General features: G+C 40.2%; 1 protein-coding gene and 1 long non-coding RNA gene across 2 annotated transcripts in view; one reads left to right on the top strand and one right to left on the bottom strand.

The window, feature by feature from the left end:
- LOC145436126 (vesicular glutamate transporter 2-like) overlaps positions 1-9702 on the top strand; it is a 36134-nt gene extending 26432 nt beyond the window's left edge. The window contains exon 11 of the mRNA XM_080313413.1: positions 8522-9702. Coding sequence (XP_080169539.1) covers positions 8522-8683 — 162 coding nt within the window. The 3' untranslated portion in view covers positions 8684-9702. The remainder of the gene's footprint in view (positions 1-8521) is intronic.
- Positions 549-3160, bottom strand: LOC145436139 (uncharacterized). Its single transcript, XR_013914186.1, has 2 exons — positions 2271-3160; positions 549-1324 (listed from the first exon to the last, which is right to left on the bottom strand). It is a non-coding gene; the product is annotated as an uncharacterized LOC145436139 (long non-coding RNA).
- Positions 9703-19385: the final 9683 nt, after the last annotated feature.

The following is a 19385-nucleotide window of genomic DNA, read 5'->3' as shown; positions in this document are numbered from 1 at the left end:
CAGCCAGCCGAAAAATAAGGAATGGGTTTTAAAATAAAAGGGCGGGGTTTCGATGTTTTGCGAATTTACGAATATAGCGTCAATTCATTAGGGTTAAGTACATGTGTCAATGACGATTATACATTATACAATCTCCTCGTGTTCGCGATTATACGCGTTTGACAAGCTTGTCGACGAGTCCGGAAGTGCTGTTAATTAGCGACTCCCTGATCTGTCGTCAGCAATTAAATACCTGCGCTTGTCAAAGCGTCTTACGCAGCCTCGTCGACTATTTGCGCACGTTGAAATGTCCGAGTTTTTAGGGAATATCAGGGATATATAGAACTCCGGGATGGCTGACTTCTTTTTGGCCTATACATAAGTAGGGCTATATATCAAGCTGCAATCTACCTCGAAATCTTCACTTTTTTCGCAAGTTAGCGATGTAGGTGTTTATACAATCAGGTTCCTTCACCTTTTGCCTTCCTGGTGAGTAAGCAAGACATTCTAGAAAACATGGGTCTTCCCATACCTCATTCTTTATGCTATATAGACAAATAAGCAAACTCTTACAACGTTGAATATCATTAATTTCAATCAGTAAATAAATCATGAATACAGTTTATCCAGAGGTAATACATAGAAAGGTGGATAACGAAGAAAATCAGCATTTTCTAAACGTTCAATACATTGTTTTCCAAACTTTTTCAGTGCGGATGATATTTTTGAAAAGTATTTGGGAGAAGTAATATAAGTCAATCTGGGAGGAGTAAATATATGATGACCGAGATTTTTTGAATTGTACGGGCTCTTTCGAATACTACAACACGCCAAATATTTCTCCACTTTTTGCATCAATAGACATTCCTGAGCTTTATCGTCATTGGGTGTGCAGTACATCCCGAATCAAGCTTCTGAAGGGTTCGATACTAATTCACAAGTATTGGAAATTATGTGTAATGGTGATGCGTCCGGCTTCTCGATCGATAGGTCGTAGGTTCGATTCCCAGTCGGGTCATACAAAAGACTCGAAAACTGGTATCCACGGCTATCCTGCAAGGCACTCAGCATTCCCGGATAGCATGGAGAAGAAAAAGAAACGGGTGCAGACTAGGTGACCTTACGGTCGTATAGCATCTCGATGGTGCAGGCGAAAAAGAATATCATCTCTCTTGAAGATTTTCGGATATGATGATAGCTGATTCAATGGACTGAATAGATATTAAAAGTGTCGCTGCTGAGACACAAGACACAAATTTCCAGATGGTAACGCGAGTATAGTATATCAGGATATCCACTGATGATGTGCTGTACAGGATGGAACATCGCATTTCGTTTCAGGAATCTGCAACAAAAATTAATAATTTAGAGATACAAATCAACCATAAGCCCAATCATTAAGAATAGCTTGATGTGGGGATTCAACCCAGTGGTTCTCAACCAACAGATATGTTATAGTTTTCCAATTATAAATGCATGAAGCTGGACACTTGTCCATTAAAGAATGGAACATAAAATTTCAGATTGAATCGGATTTTTCTGCATGGTGTTGTAATATAGAGTTCATAGTCTACTTTAGTCTTGATGTACGTCACAATGCTGCAAGTTTACGGAACGAAATATCCTACACCTCTTTTAGCAACAGTTATATGGGAAAGCTATAAGGCTATTACAAAAAAATATTTAAATTTGGACCGTACGATTTAGCAATCCTTAGCAGAGGAATAGAGGGACTAGGAAAGGAGGAAAGGACGTAGTTTATTTTTGTCCTTGATGTTTTTGCGGCATATACACCGACTCATGATATACATACATACGATCTGCGCATATGCATACCATGAGTGCATGATGTGCATATGCCGCTGGACAGATAACTGATAAGCTGCTGGTATTTCTTTCAAAAGCAATCAAACAGTCAAACTGAAGTTGGTGGCAGAAACCTTGCAGAAACTTCATTAGCACCACATATAATATCAAAATACATTAAATGTTGTTTCCAATATTTGGTTTTTATTTGCCTACATTAGTCCTATATATGCAATTTAAGTTGCAAGGTGTGCAAGATCAAATAGGTCGAGAAGTGCCAACCGCTGATTTAACTGCCATAATATTCCAGCTATTGAGTATAATGAAAACAAAATGCACAGTTGATAAAGTGACAGGATGATCTTTACTGTAGCATAGTACCTCAAGCCATAAGCAGTTGATTCGCTCAACACACATACAACAATATATTTAGATGGATTTCAATCCTTCATCTGATATAGCTCACCAGAATCAGACAAATTTACCCATGCATGCTGAGGAGAGGTCCTGGCTGTGTTGCAAGGATTTGACAAAACCTTTTAAACTTTGATGTAGTTTCCAGAGTTTTTCCCACAGCTTTTCCCAATTGCCACATCCTGACGATACAGTTAACTTATCCATCATGAGGGAGTGGCCGACATCAAGTCGATTGATGTGATGAATAGTCCTGTTTTGTATCTTCAAAAGTTTCAGTGGCCAGCAAATGCTATATTTTGTGTCCGTCATTCTTTACATTTCATTGCAACGGAGGTTTCTTTCCAGTATAGTGGCATTTGATTGCCAGTCATGAACAAACATATTTATGTGTCACTAGTAGCCTATCGGCACCGTATCTGTAAAAACAGATTGAATTTAAATGGTGCCTGCACTGTTATACGATTATGTAAACTTCCAACTACCATGTATTGTATTCTAACACTACCATGCTCCTAGGGTTTGTATTTTACGTAAAAGTCTAAAAACCATCCTGAGTGTCTGACTGAAATGCAACTTGCATACCGGTACTAAGAGGCTGCAATTTTCGGTCATTCCAAGCTATACAACTATATAACTGTATTATGGCAAACCATGGGTAGGTATAGAATCGTTACGCTCGTTCGATACTCCTTCCTTTCCTTTGTTTTGCATCATGTTAACTACAAATAGGAGCGCAGCATGGACAAACTCTAATCATCGATTAACCTATTACATAAAATCCTAACAGACGAAGTCACTCTAAACTGGCGGCAGCCACTGTACTGTACTGTACAGCCTAGGACTTCAAGGCTTATTATGCAGTTCTATAGCATCAGATCAGTCATTAATGCATAACGTAATCAATGTTAGAATCATCCTGAAATGTAATTCTCAACATTCTGCTACATTCTGATATACAGTAACGGTTATCAATGTAGCAAAACATACTCGATAAGCAGAGATATTCCGAATACCAGCGATATATCGTACGGTACCGAGATACCGGTAGCGCCGTACCCTGCAGCTAAAGCTACATACCGACAATAGTGCTAAAATTATTAACTACCTGAACATCACATGTGTCCTCTAGCTTTATAAACAATTAAAAATATTGATATCATACGCATCTACCAGCAATCACAAACCAGAAAGGTAATTCCAAGTCTCCAAGTTACGCACAGACAAAGCGCTGTCAACAATCCTATCTGAAGTGAGTGCGCGAAAATGACCCTACTTGTGTATGACCGTGATGACGCAATCGACGGAGTCAGCCATCCCGGAGTTCTATATATCCCTGGGGAATATGTGCCATAATAACGCCGATTTCAGGTGCTTCAAACCTGTCCTCTTTTATAACTCAAGTTGATTTACATATTCTGATGGTTATGTTTAAGTATTACCGGAAATATATTACGCACGCGTCGCACATGTTTGCGAACATCCGATGTCTTTCAGTTTCGCGATGTCACTCTTTAATCACAATCGCAAATCAGCATACAATCAACGGCATGGTCTCCAAGCCATCGAGAGATAGGAGCCGAACCATGCTAGGCCCGAGACGCGATAGTTAGGCTAGCGATGATCTATTGATATATCTTTCGTATTTGGCGTATTGCAGATGCGATTGTGTAGGCCAGGGGTGTCAAACTCAAATTGTGTCGCGGGCCAGACTCCAGTCTTCAAATCGCCCGCGGGCCGGATTATTCAATTGATTTCCAAATTTAACCTCGTGTCCTTGCTTTTCACATGAATACTTTATTATCAAGCATATATAGATAATTTACAGATCATAGGGGTCATATTCCAGCAAGCCGCAACGCCTTTATTCGTGAACAACTGTTTTGGCAAAAATACGATGATTGTCCGGTTGAATACAGTTAACAGCCGATAAAACAATGGCGCTAAGAACGATATAAGTTGGCATATGTCTATGCTCCCTTTGCTGTAGTTGTAATCTGCCGTTAGCTTCGCGTGTGTGCTGTGAGGAATACAAGATATTTAACTGTAACCGCGGGCGTAGGCATTTGAATTATTATAATTAAATCGCAAGTCGGGTTTGCCTCCTCAACTCCGGGGACCTTATTTGGATGGTAAGTGAAACAGCAGTGTGACCATGGATATTTGAATTATATATTTGTATAACCAAGATATTTCCCATGTAAATTGCATATGACGGTGCCGCATTGGCGTTTTCACTTCTGTGAATAGTTACTTTTCGGTACATTTTTCCATAAAATTCTGAAGTCAGTGTGAACTTCTTGACTTCTCGAATTAGAGAGAGTGAAAGCACAACGGCATGGTCGGGTGGTTATAATGTGGGATACGCCTAAAATCGTCAACAAGAAGAGATTACATGATCGTCATTCACATATGTACTTGACCCGAATTGAATTGATGCGATATTGATAAATTAGAAAACAAATCCATATCCCGCTCATCTTCCGACTGGCTACGCGCCTAGCGTGTGCTGAGAAGCACCATCATCATTGATCTCCTCTCCCGACCACGCGCCAAAAGACGTTCTGCTTTTCTAAAATCTAAATTATGCGCGCCGATATTCGCTTACAAAACCATTCTTGAGCTAGCTAGCATCGTGATAGTCTTGGTAATCGCTGCGCGAAATGGGAGTGTGTGTTGGTGTGTGCCTGCAAATTGGATTTCATTTGTGCGTATATTCGTTCCTCTAACAAGGCTTTGCCGGTAACATTACTCGGGAGATGCAGCAATACAGCTTAAACCTTCTTAACCTTTTTTCCTCCAGCGCCCCCTTTCAAAAATTATCGTGCTCCAGCGCCCCCCAACTTCATATTGTAAGGAATGTAATAAAGACAATGAGTAAGAGGGAGGGCCGTAACAGCACTTCGTCAACCCCCCTAAAAACGATTGCCTTGTGCACCCCTAGCGTGATAAACCAAACTTCTGAAGGCTTTGCCCCCAAGAATCCCGTAGTTTGATTTCGATGGTCAGCAAAGTCTGTGTGGCCTGGTCGCTCTAGGTACCAAAATTTTCTATAATGCATGAATGAATAGGTGGTAATTACATATATAAGTCGCTATAAACTTTTTATCCACTCAGCCCACGTAATCAGATTTATCAGTAGCGCTGAGTGAGCTGTTGTATGGGAAAACAAAGTGCACGTAATTAATATTTAAGCATATTTGGGCGTGTCCGTAGGTACAATTAATTCGTTACCAGGGCCGTAACAGCACTTCGTCAGCCCCCCCCCCAAAAAAACCGTTGGTCTTGGGCCCCCCATCGGGTTATAAACCAAATTCCAGACCCCCCTTCGGCTATCCGCTATTTGATGAAACTAGTCATCTATACATTGTGTGTCCATTTACTGAGTCAGCTATTCTCGCCTAGACGCGCGAAGCGCGAAAAATTTCACTAATTTATGATTGAATTGGTCAATATGATCGGGAATTGCATGTATATTGAGATCAATTTTTACCCTCTCTCTGCTCGCGTAAACAGATTTACCGGTAAAGCTGAGTGATGTGTGATAGAAAAAGGTAGGACCTCTCAATAATAATTATACATCTCCGGGCATATACCCGTTGGCAGGAACGAAACGGCACTTCGTCAGGCCCACCGAGAAAACTTGGGTCTTGGGATTCCATACGGTGATGAAACGACCGCCCCCCATCACTTCGTTCTATTTTGCCAGGAATCAGCTGTACTGTTTAGCGAGCCAGTGCGAAGCGCTAAAACTCGATAATTCATACTAAAATCGGTCAGTAAGATCGGGAATTGCATATATATTGCTATCAATTTCTTGTCCTCTCTGCTCACATTACCAGATTTACCGGTAGAGCTGAGTGAGGTGCAATGTTCCCTCTAAGCTGCGCGCGTGCGCAGTGCTTACACGGTCTCTGCGCACAGAAAATCTACGTTGCGCACAACAAATCCGAAGTTATGACTTTTTTTAGTCGTTACGCCCTGTTGTCCAAGGGTCAGCGCAGTGAGTTGTTGAGTGCGCGCAGACTCATCAAAACTTAGAGCGAACATTGTGAGGTGTCTTGGAAACTGTAGTACCCGTAACTGATAATTAAACATATTCGGGCGGGCGAACCCGTTGGTATGACTTCGTTGCATGATGTTATTTCGTGACCTCCTGTCTGCTATATCAAAAAATATAGAATCGCCCAACAGGGATATCGCCCAACAGGATATCTAGTTTTAGATATCCCTGTCGCCCAATCGTACTAAACTAAAAGACGCACACGATTTCAGAGTGGTATTTCTTCACTTGCATATAATTATTCCCTGGTAGACGGAATTCGTCTTCTGGGGTTCAGATTGCCAAGACAGGAACATTCGGTGCCAGTCATTTATGCGCCCATGGACAATTAAACCTATACGTCTTCTGTAGGCTATATATAACGAAGTTTGCGGTGTTAATTTTCTCTGAATACTCATTAGGGATATGTCCTACCACCACATCATCTACTGCGAAGCCATTTTTCTCCAGCGCCCCCCATACCGCCCCCCTGAGCCCAGCGCCCCCCATATCGCCCCCTGGGCGTTTCCGCCCCCCTTCAAAATCGCCAGCGCCCCTCGGGGGGCGCTGGAGGCAAGGTTAAGAACCACTGGCTTAAACAGTAAACACCGATATAATGAGATAACAATGGGCGCGACGAAAGCTACTCAATTCGGTGTCAGACTCAAAACCCATTCGTGGCGACACTGATTAGAATACACGCTTTCTCGTTTGCCGTCATCAATATTTCTTGTTGTCTGCTTGATACATTCGTACTCTGAAACTATCCCACAATGTCCTTTTCAATGTGTTATTTTCGCTAGTAACGTGCAGTATGCCATGCCATTGTTAGATATTGATCATCACGAGTTTCTGGGTGGCACAAACTCTGAATTTATTAGATTCGTTTGAACAGGGAACCTTCTATATTCCGATTAACTTGATTGCTGGACGTACTCGTTTCGGGAACAACAATATCGAATTATAGACTATTGATCATTTGGCAGAAATTCGCCCGGCCGTCAACACGTAATTCATTTAGTATGTACTGTACTGGTGTCCGTCGAATTTGGTACGTATAATAAGCCGTTATGAAAAGTCCGGAACTCAACTGTAATGGGCAAGAACAGTTTAATATGGATATTTGGCGTCCACTATGCTCAGGAATGCGGCCGTAGGCTGCTCAGTGCTCAAGTATTCGAAATGCGGCCATGGCGTTGGCGATGGCCATCTCTGTTCTAGCCTAGAGTCGTTACATTAAATAGGAATATGACGTTATATATTGTTCCTAGATCTATTTGCGACATATACACCGATGTTCTCCGAAAATAATTCGCGAACGCAAATGGGGAAATGCACCAATGCCGCCAAATCCTGTTTTAATCTGCAAACAATTGTCGCGATGCGGGCTGCTAAACGCGAAGCCAGAAACCGCAGGAGACAATTGCTGATCGGCTGCGCGATTTCGCGTTCGTAATCAGCATTATTGTCTGCTTGAAACCTCATATTCGAAATCTCGTATTCGCGACTTGTCGTGTGCTACTTGCCAGTGCGTAGTGTATTTCTTTATTCACACGGCGCATTGCGCGTTAATAACATTGATGCAACTCCAAATTCTCAGAGACGTAAATTCTGATTTTTATTCGATGCATCGTCGGACGAATAATCGTACCGTTTTAAGATTCCATTTAATAACTCGACTTCATGGTTTGATATTAATGAGTGCAGGGCCGGTATTAAAACGCCACAAATGGTTTAACGCTGTACGTACACACAGCATGTAGTGAAGTGCGTTTTAGTGCTACGATGACGTCATCGATATGGAACAATTATGACGTCACAAGACTTCGCCACCTAGTAAAAAAATGAAAGTCGGCGCCTATGATTATAGATACAGTTATTTCGGGGCCCACCATTTCCGCGCTGGGGCATTTAGAGACATGAAGTTTTGAAATGGGGCTTGGCAAAGTGTGGTGTCGAACTAATCTGAGGCGATGAGACCTTGGCCCAAAGGACCGTCCCTGGTTGGCCAAAACCTTCGATATTGATATGTCCTGTCATCGAAATGGTCGGCACCGATTAAACCCGATTGCTCCTCAATCTGAAATCGCGAGCGTCACACATGTTTCTTAGAATTACGTTGCGTACAACTGGCTGCATTCACTTTTTCTATTTCATACATGCACGTAGACCGTAGCATACTAACATTAAAAATACAATTCGATGCGTGAGCCTCGGGTCTCGAGATGCCGATAAACTCAGATTTGGGTCGGGTCACTTATCGGTATGATCATTTTTCAGAGCGTCGAACCGGCGAAGGCTTGGGAAGAGTTATTCCTAACCGGAGCTGCATTATACATAGTTGCTTCCGTTTGCTTTGCGGCGTTTGGCCCAGCCGTAGTGGAACCGTGGGCACAAAAGGAAAACGGAGAAGCCGAGGAGACACCACTATTAACGCCATAATTCCAGTAACTTCAAAACAATCTTCACCTAACAAACACACTGAAGGAGAGTAACAATTAAAAATAGTTGGAGGTACTGACGCCTCTCCTGTAGATGGAAGAATACATCTGTGATATCCTCTGTGTATGTATGTAGAGGAGGGGTGTTTCTCGGAAACTGAGGCCTTTTGCACCATGCCTGTACACTGTACAGTGTACCTGTACATTCATGAAAATATATCAGATTCGACAAGAAGATGTGGGTCGGTGAGCAGAGGCTGTTCAAAAATACCCATTTTAAATTTTCTCTGGCATGAAAATGAATTGCCCAGTTATCTAAAACCGACCTAAAACAATATATGGTTCTTTTCCAACCAGCGGAAGCAGAATTAATAAAATTTAAAAATTGCAACCATTTTCTCGACTAATTGTATTCAGGGTGACAAACAACGAAAGTTCACCACGTCAAAACATCGTGCTCTAGGCATATCTGAATGAAGAGAGATGCTGTTTTGACGCCTTTTCATGTTGTGCTTGTGCTAGAGTTTGGATAAGGGCATTGCCAATAGATAAAACAATTGAGATGCTGATTAGCTGGAAAGATTTCACGAGACCATAACGATGTTTACCAACATTACCCTCATGAAAATAGGACGCCGGCTGGATTCATGATACGCTTGAAGTCGCCGAAATGCATTTGGTGCTCATCGCGACTTGGTATTACAATATAAAGCTGTCGTCCTTTCTCGTTTTCGTTTTCAATCGTATCCGCAATAAGGTGGAAGAATTACAGAACAGCATTGTGAAAGGTTTGACGCTCGACTAGTAATCGCCCCGTACCTACAGGAGGTAGCGTATGCCCAATACCATCATCGCGACAATCTCACCTCTTGCTTATGCAACCGCACTCGACATTTCCCGTCATTTCCGTCATCAATCTCAACTTTGTTATTGAACACCTTAAGTATATTATAATTTCCTGATCGAACTTACAGATCAATGTCCGGAAACTATTGCATTTGAGAATAAATCTTTTTTTTTTATAAGTTTCCGCGTAATGGTGTATCAAACGCATAAGTAAGATAGTTGGTGTATTTCGACGGTTTCGCACCCTTAGCTTGAGATGAAGGTAGACAATAGTTATTAAAACAGAGTATATGCAAGTCAGACTGGCAAAAAGGTACATGTAAAATTGACAGAAGTAGCCAGGGTTATATAGATAAGCTTATGAGAAGACAGATTGAGTATAATGGAAATTCCATTCAAAATCGGACTCTAATTTATGTGGTGAAGTCAAAGAAGCAGTGAATCATTGTCTCAAAAATTTGCAAATACGATCATCAGATGAAATGACTTCACTGTCCTGCGCCGCTGGATACTATATATATTGAACTACATAGCCTTTCATTGACGCTGTAGTATCACGATGCGTCGTCGAATATATTGCATCGACATCCAAGGTCTTACAGACTTCAATGCTTTTTCTGGCAAATCAAGTTTCGTGATTTCGAATAGCAGAAACCAGGGTGCTGATTATATTGTGTTGCAAACGGAACTACACATTTGGTCACATTTGTTTCGGCGAGCGATATCTTAAACTGTGCGTATTAAGATTTCTGTCGGCCTGCCAAATCGCAGAATTTAGGCTTGCAGTGGTTCACTGTTCATTTAATTACCGACCAGGAATTGAGCAATGGCTGTTTATTATACCACATCAGCTGAGGTGGCCAGTAACGAAGCACTTCTACATTTTCGAAGTATACTCAAGTAGTTTTCCTGTACTTTTGGTACTCACTCGAGTGGATAGTTTTTTCGCTACTTCTACTTCGTAATAATTTGTGAATTACTTATTTTTTGCTATTTTCAGTTTGTCAAGTAGAAGTAGTTAAATCCCCCAATAAGAAAGATAGTCGAAGGGATTTTGGGGCGGTTTTCACGTAGTACCAGCATTTAATATGCATAAAAGTCCTGTAATACACAGAATTATCGTTGTGCTTCGCGCACGGTAGATATGGAGTGAAAAATAACGAAAGTGGTTCCGTTCACACAGCATTGTCGCCTATATCAAATACTTCATCACATCAAGTAGGCCTATGACATCCATAACGTTTGAAACTACCGTTTCGCAATCTAGCAATTACGTATCATACCTAGTAGCCCATGACGTGTCCTAATATGAAAAAGTGGACATTGACTTTTTTTAACGTTAGGCCTGTTTTAACAGACCACCGTTGAAACTTTCTCGACAAAACAAATGAAATATATTTCCCGCATTTTAGAATTAGTATTTGTAGTTTTCTTTCAATTACAAGTATTATATGTTGAGTTCTAATTATAGTTTCAGTTTTTTAGTCTAGAGAACATGATTGAAGTATAAAAGCAAGTGTAGTAATGCATTATATTTTCCGAAAATAAAGTACACACTATATGGCATTTTCACGAACTGCCATATTTTTAATTAACGTATACTAATCGCGCAAAGTGTATTTCTCCGTATTGCTCTTCGACCGTACTGGGGATCCTCATAATATGGGGGAGGGCACCCTGCCATGATATTCTCTAAATCGGGTGTTCGAGTAAACAAAGGATTAGTATCGCATTTCCATATCAATACTATCATTTATATCCCATGTTGTGGACGACGGGTCATTCTGTCAAAAATTGACACCTCCTGGGATGCATCAATATGAATCAAGTTCACTACACCTTTCGCATAGCTCTATTTGCAGCTTTTAAAAGTCCATACCAACGAATTACGATCGTTTTCACAACTACTTACTTACTTGAGTAGATTTAAAGTCAGACAATTCTACTTCTACTTTGTAAGAAGTACTTGTACTTGAGTAGATTTGTTGGTCGCTACTTCTACTTCTACTTGAGCAGCTTTCTTGACTACTTTGACCACCTCTGCACAGCAGTGAGAACTCTTATGCAGAACTCTAGAGAGTTACACGATTCGTGTAATGTATGTTCGTAATTATATACCTTTTTATTCATTTATTTCGGTCCGTGAGATGCGATAGCTTGTCGGTAAAGTCATGATAGTGTAGCTAGACAGATCATGATTAATATATTATTTAACAGCACTAATTTATATTTAAGCTGTCACTTTGAATGTGCGAAAACTTCCCGTCCAGATGGACATTGGCAATTATAGCTCTGTTGGGAAGTCTCAATTTACAGTCACTTCGGATAAATCTGAGTTCGTCGATTGTCGCGATGGTGAACGATACGAATTGGAAAACAACCGGTAACGACAACAATTATGTTCTATTTGCATTCGCACACGAAATATAATACCACAATTAAATTATTAGAAAACCGTGGTACAACGAATACGCAACTCAAGTCCGTAGGGGCTGTTTTTCGCGGTTCAAAGTTAAGCATGAAGTCCAGAATTGATATGGAGTGACAATTAAATGTTTTCACGAAAGTATCGGTCTATATAATTTCAGTAGCAAGTCGTGCGGTTACGTTCGCATCGCATTATCGCCCATATGTTTCATTACGGTAAATATGACCAGCAAAACATTCGACACTAATGAATCGTAATCTCGTAGCACATGGTATGTCCTAATCTCGACAAAGTGGACCTCGAATTTTGAGTGTTCGATAATGTATTAGCGAACCGCTGTTGAAGCTTGCTGGACAAAAGATATTATATATATTTCCGCTTTTTTGAATATTATATCTGGCGGTATGTCAAGACTCAAGAAAATTGCATTTCTGTTTCTTTTTGTGGAGCATGTCATTACTTTCAGTCATATAATTTATCTGGGTGCTCTTGTCTGGGCATATGCGACTTAAAGATGAAAACTAAGTGCAGCGCAATGCATTTTCCGGAAGTAGATTTTTTATATAAATGGCCTTTTACGTTCTACCATGTTTTCAGTTAATCTACCTATCGCAAAAAGCCTTACTGCAGTATCCGAGACAACTTATCTGTTTAACGGTCTCCGCCCTAACTGCAGTTCTTGAAATACTGGGGAGGGTGCCATTCCATGACATTTTCGTAAACAAGGCGATGAGTAAAAAATAGTTAAGAACCATGTTCCATAACAAAGAACTATCAGTTGCATCCAATTATCTAGTCAGGTTCTTATGCTGTGGAAAATATATATCTCGTGAGATGTTTGCAGTATGAACTCGGCTCTCTGTGTATACCTTCCGCATTGCTCGGTTTCCAACTGTTGACAGTCCATGAGTGCATTTATGGCAGATTTTTAACACTACTTACATTCTGGAGTATATTTAAATCGAACAAAATCTACTCCTACTCGTGTTTGAGTGTATTTTGACGTCACTACTTCTACTTCTTCTTCAGTAGCTTTTTGGACAAATTTGACCACTTCCGGTGATGACTGACTGATATTTGAGATTTCACGCAGTGCTTGCAATACAATTGATAAATATTAGCAATTCCATGATCAAGTACAATCTTAATCCAGCTTCGAAACATCCATGGCTCAGCATAAATTTAAAACTCAATGCCTGGATTACCTTTATACTAATTATAATAAGAACCGAGAGTCTGTGCCTGTTGATTGATATGCCTCTATTTATTGATTTCATATTGCGTTAACTAGTATGACGTATGTTACCATGACTGCTGTCTTTGGTATATATTTCTGTTTATTTTTTTGTTCTATGACCTACAATTAAAAACTGTCCACTGTTATATTTTTTTAATTAATGCACTAAATTACCTCACTGGAGGTGCCGAGTAACGATGCCTTTATAGGTCATATCGTGTCGTACAGGTAAATTTTGTGTTGACAAAACATGTATTCCGTCTGTAATAAATCAAAATTCGATCGTAATGCGGTCATAATGTCCAAATCCCGATATAATCCCTGCGTCGATGTTACGTATCCGTATTTCTAGTTTGAGTTCATCGGATCATTACATTGGTACAACGGTTACCGATTATGCAATCACGGGGCTTATATGGTGTATTTTCTGCTTTCAGAAAAGCCATACGCCACAACAGTGTACAACTGGGACGCGAACAGTCAAGGGTTGGTACTAGGAAGTTTCTTTTACGGATGCGCTGTCTCGCTGGTATGGCTCCTATGTTATTTTTATGTAACAGATACGATCGTCATATTGACTGAGTTATATCGACTTCGGACTTTAGCATCGGTAAATCATCTACGATTAACACGTCCAAATATATTATTGACGTCTCGTTAGGCTATTGGACGAATTCAGGTGAATTCGGCACAAATAATTTATACCACCCCACCATTTCAAATATACCTTCATGCTACAGCCACATCGATGTGACATTATCGACGTTTATTAATTCATATAGTTAGTATTTTTATCAATTCAAAACACCACGAGATTGTGATAACGTGCAAACACATGAAGGTATCGAAACTATTTGGAGTAGTCTGTTATTGGTCAGACATCCGTCTTACATGAGAAACTGGCACACTGAATGAAAAATAATAGTAGATAAAATAAAAATTATAAGTAAGGCGATTTTTCATCTGAAAAACGGAAGATTTTGACCAAATTTTGACATCACTATGCACATTATAGGCTTCTTCGCACATAATGTTAAAATTGTACCACTTATCTTCATTTCTGGTTGGAAATGTCTATCCTTACGATGTGGCTTGGTATGAAAAAACGTTTTTGACTTAAAAACTGACAGATTTTTACATGAAAAAATTTTATTTTAGCGAAATCTGGTCATGTGAAGAATTCCAGTAGTTACATCACGTATATTATGGAAAAAATGATTAAAAGATTTTCTACTACAAGGAAAGATACTTTTCTATATTCTAGGGTAGAAAGAGTCTGTCCTCACTAAGTAGCTTGCCAATGATTGGCAAAGAACGTATACCAGCAGCAGCTGTTGGCTGACAACACTGAAGTTGTACGTACACTGCTGGTGACACACAGTGCTTCTGACAATGGTGTCTACATCACAATTTTTCATCATGCGCTTCTTCATATAAGAACCATGCAATGCCCAAGCAGTCTTGCTCCGGTTAGGATATTGCGGTACGTTGGCAATAATACCATGTAAACCTATTTGTTTCATTTGACCGTTTATGATTCACAATGAGCAGGCATTGGGGCCGTCTACAACGGTAGGCCTAAAAAGTACGCTACAAGCGGTAAAATATCAAATAAGAAGTTCACCGACAGTGCTAAATCTACGATACAAACGAAAGGTAGGGGTAAAATAAATTGACTTCGTAAACAATTTTGAAAATTTTTTGACCTAACGCTTCAATTTTTGACAAGTTTTTAACTTATTTTGACATGTCAAAAAATCGCCCTAATGATAAATGAAGTAAATGAAGTGGCAGGTATCGGTAGGCACAGTTTATATCAGTGGTTCTCAACCTGGGGGGTGCGAGAAATTGACAAAGTCTGTATGAATTTTGATTAAACATGTGTTTCACAACAATTCTGATAAAAAATTGTTGAAAATGAAACTTATTTCGTATTCAAGAAATCTCGCCAAATTCAAACTCCAGCAGTCGCGATCAATGGAGCATAGGCTGATTTCAACTTCATTTGAGCAAATTTTTGATATAATAATTGAAGATTCAGAGCAATTCCCACGTGTAAGTCATTGAATACTTCATAACTTTGGCAGTATCCCAAAGCTCGGTGCGCTGGGTAGCTGTTGTTAATAGCTGGTAAACTGCACTGCTTAAGACAGACTTAGATGCCCGGCTTCATCCTCAATTAGGCTACCCTAAATCAGCAAAATTTAATTCAATTCCAAAACTGATCAAATTTAGCATGGCAGTACAGAACGACGCCGTGCTCTGTAGTCACTACCAGCATTAGGATTAGTCTCAGGACAACTTACTTTGAAATAAATTGATGTCCTGATCAATGTTTTTGCTCTTTTTAAACAAGTTTGGGGAAATTTGTCAGAAATGTTAAAGACTCAACCACTGGAATGCAGATTCAAAGTTGGCATAAGACATACCATATGTACACTATTAGGTCAGGGAAGGGCAACCAGTGGCCGTAGAAGGGAATTTGTACGGCCGGCGACGCCTAATTCAATTAGTATGTACTGGCGGCCGTCGACATGCAATTGAAATTACGAATTCATTCCCTAATTTCGAAATTTTCTTCTTTACGTCATTTTTCGATTTTAATGTAGTAGCGCCCGTCTCAATCCGAGCCGGAATCGGCATCGTGTGCTCCTCACGAGAGAAATTTGTTTATGCTACATTTCGGCGATTGCAATATATTCCCACTATTTCCGCTACCGAAGCAATCGACAATCCTGATGTGGGGTCAAGAACTAACAGCATGCAACAAAGTGAGTAATAAAAATTGGCCCGCCCGAAGATGCATTATCATTTATAACTTGCCCCAAATTTTCGAAAGCATTTCCTCCACAAACTGTACTTGTGAATCTGATCACATGGGCTGAGAAAGGATCAATATTTGATAGTCGATATGTGATACTGCTACTATTAATTATAATTACGGAATTCATTCGTGAATCTGAAAATTTCTCACGCGCCGCGCGACAACATGCAATCCCAGCAAGTATTCATGACATTGCCACTCGCGATGTCGATGCGTACAATGGGCCGTTGTGAAAACTTCACCACGGAAAGTTCACCGGGAATTGATATGGACAGTTTAACATAGATATTCTGCGTCCAGTTAGTTCATTACGACTTTGCCCTGGAATGCGGCCTTAGGCTACATAAGTAATCGAAATGCGGCCGTGATTAGCAAAAACGTTGCCTACCTCTGTATTAGATGATGTGCTCTTTTTGACATGACAATACGTGCATGAGCGGAGGGTCAGGGGGGGGGGTGCAATTTTTTAGACCATCGCCAAGGGGGGCGCAGGTCAAAAAAGGTTGAGAGCCGCTGGTCCATATGATCGGGGTTCTGTGTTCTGGAGATCTAGCTAATATTTCCGTATCGTCGCATTCGTAGTAAAGTTAGGGGTTTGTGGTATCTAAGACGTTATACAGATGCCGTCGCGCCATATCTAAATAGTCGGCCTTTCAAATATTGATAATTTCAAAGAATACGTATCTATATATTTCGGGATATAGCTTATGTAATCTTCAATTATAGGTTTTTGCCGCGTGGATTGGCCGGAAACTTGGAAGAGTGCGTGTTGCCGGGTTATGTATGCTATCCGCGAGCGTATTGACCATCTTAGTTCCTATCACTCTTCATGGAGGTTTCGCATGGTTCGTATCATTGCGTGTCCTGACTGGCGCACTTACGGTGAATGAGAATAATAGTTTCTACCCACATTATATAAACAATTGAACAATAGGGCTCTTCAAAAATGACTTTTTTCTCAAATCGTACTGGCTACTTGATAAAATTGTTAGGTTACCTAATTTAAGCCTACACACAAAATTTGGTTCAATTCCAGCCAGTAACCGCTTTGCTACAGGGGAAGTAAGTTTCTATTTATAATATATAATAAAATATATCATAAAGAATTTGAGAATTTTTTGTTCACCCCATGAAAGTGTTAGGCTGTCTATAGAAACAATGCTCACCAAATTTAGTTCAATTCCAACCAGTGGAAGCGGAGTTATTGCCGTCGAAAATTTTGGATTTGAATAAAACAGTATTTGCGGTAAGCACAACTATAATAAATAAACAAAGAATCGGTCACCGTAAATATTAATTTATCCAAATTTTTCGACGGCAATAACTCAGCTTCCACTGGTTGGAATTGAACCGAATTTGGTGAGCATCGTTTCTGTAGACAGCGTAACGCTTTCATGGGGTGAACAGAAAATTTCGAAATTTTTTATTATTTATTTTTATATAATAAATAGAAACTTTATTCTCCTGTAGCAAAGCGGTTACTGGCTGGAATTGAACCAAATTTTGTGTGTAGGCTTAAATTAGGTAACCTAACAATTTTATCAAGTAGCCAGTACGATTTGAGAAAAAAAGTCATTTTTGAAGAGCCCTATTGAACAATCGCTCGGAATGATTCTTATGAATGACGTTCTCACTTGTGCTACACATGTTCCTGTTGATGATATTCATGGTAATTTTCGACTGCAATGGTCATGTACACCAGGTCGACATTCTTTATCATGATTCTCTATAGGCTATGCCAACTTGTATCACGAAACACGACCACTTCCAGGCTTATTTAGACACCGCTCGCGCGGATCGCATGGCAAGGACGAGCCTACAAATGAACCTTCAAAAAACTTGAAAGGGGATTCTGGAGTCGTTGTAGACGGCCCATTGTGTGCTCATTGTGAATCATAAACGGTCAAAAGAACAAACATGTTCAAATGGTGTTATGCTCAACGTACCGCAATATCCTAACTGAAGAGAGATAGCGTGGTCATTGCTTCTTATATCAAAATGCGCATGATAAAAATTGGTATGTAGACAGCATAGTCAGAATGAAGAAACTAGGTGTGTACTAGCAGTGTACGCACAACTTCAGTGTAGCCAGCCAACAACTGCTGCTGTTGAACGTTCTTTCTTCATTCTTGGTAAGCTACTTAGTAAAGACGGACACATTCTACGCGAGAATGTAACAAAGTATCGTTCGTTGTACTTCAACAAATTTGAACTATTTGGACCATAATGCTTGGTGTAACTACTGGAATTCTTCATAGCTCCAGATTTCGTTAAAATAAAGTTTCATAACACCAGGTCATAACACCAGGTCAAGTATCGTTACTTGTACTACAACAAATTTGAATTATTTCCACCATAATGCTTGGTGTAACTACTGGAATTCTTCATAGCTCCAGATTTCGTTAGAATAAGTTTCATAACACCAGGTCATAAACATGATTGCTTACTTTACAGTGATCGTTCTTCCTTCGATGCACGGGTTGTGGGGCGTCTGGTCCCCATTACCTAAAAGAGGGAAACTCTTCTCTACACAATTTGCAGGTAATTTTTTTACCAATACTGTGGGTGACATGCAGAACGGCCCGATACACATATAGTTTACCGTTAAACCATATACTGATAGCCAAGACAGAACACAGCCAATAGGGGTATGTCGCTGGCCACTTTAAATTGTACTTTTGGGTCTAAAAAGTACAATTTAGTATAAAATAAAATTTCTGTCGAGTATAAAATAGGGATTTTTTTGTTTGCCGTTTTTCGGTGTTTGTCAGTTCACCGGAGTCTCCAAGAAACTCATTGGCGAGTTTATCGCTTCCGTTCGGGCCCTGCTGGATGCCACAGGTGCTGCCTGGCGGTTGGGTGGGGAGACCGGCAGCGGCGGGGGTGCAGATGCCGCACCGTACTGGGGTTCATCCTGCGCAGCGCTGTGTGTGTGGCTTTGCTCGCACGGCGGGATTGATTTCCGCTTCATTCCATTCCACGCTCAGTTCATCTTCCTCTTCCTTTGTTCATTTTTTTTCTGTTTTGTGATCTATCGCAGGTAAAATTAAATTGCCATAGTAGGCTTCCAAATTTCATATTTCTCGCTCGCTATAATGTAAACTCTAGTGAGTGAGTGAATTATCTCAACTATAGGTTGTAACTTGGCACGGCTGACGATCCCTGCTGAACTGGACAAGACCGGAATATACTGTTGCAGTGTATATACCTGCAGTAGGTTGCTTGGTTGAATCAGTTCTTAAGGGGGGAAAAGGTACACCCAGATCATCAAAATTTTTCATAATTTTGTTATTGCAGAATTACAAAGTATGAGACTGGCTCTTTCATAAAATATAATCATCTTGCATGATTTCAAGCAATAAGTAGGT

Source organism: Botryllus schlosseri, chromosome 3 (genome assembly GCF_051294905.1).
Source record: "Botryllus schlosseri isolate E-star chromosome 3, Bs_hap1, whole genome shotgun sequence".
Lineage (NCBI taxonomy): Eukaryota > Metazoa > Chordata > Ascidiacea > Stolidobranchia > Styelidae > Botryllus > Botryllus schlosseri.
Note: the sequence above shows the minus strand (reverse complement) of the source record. Positions and strands in the feature narration are given on the sequence as shown.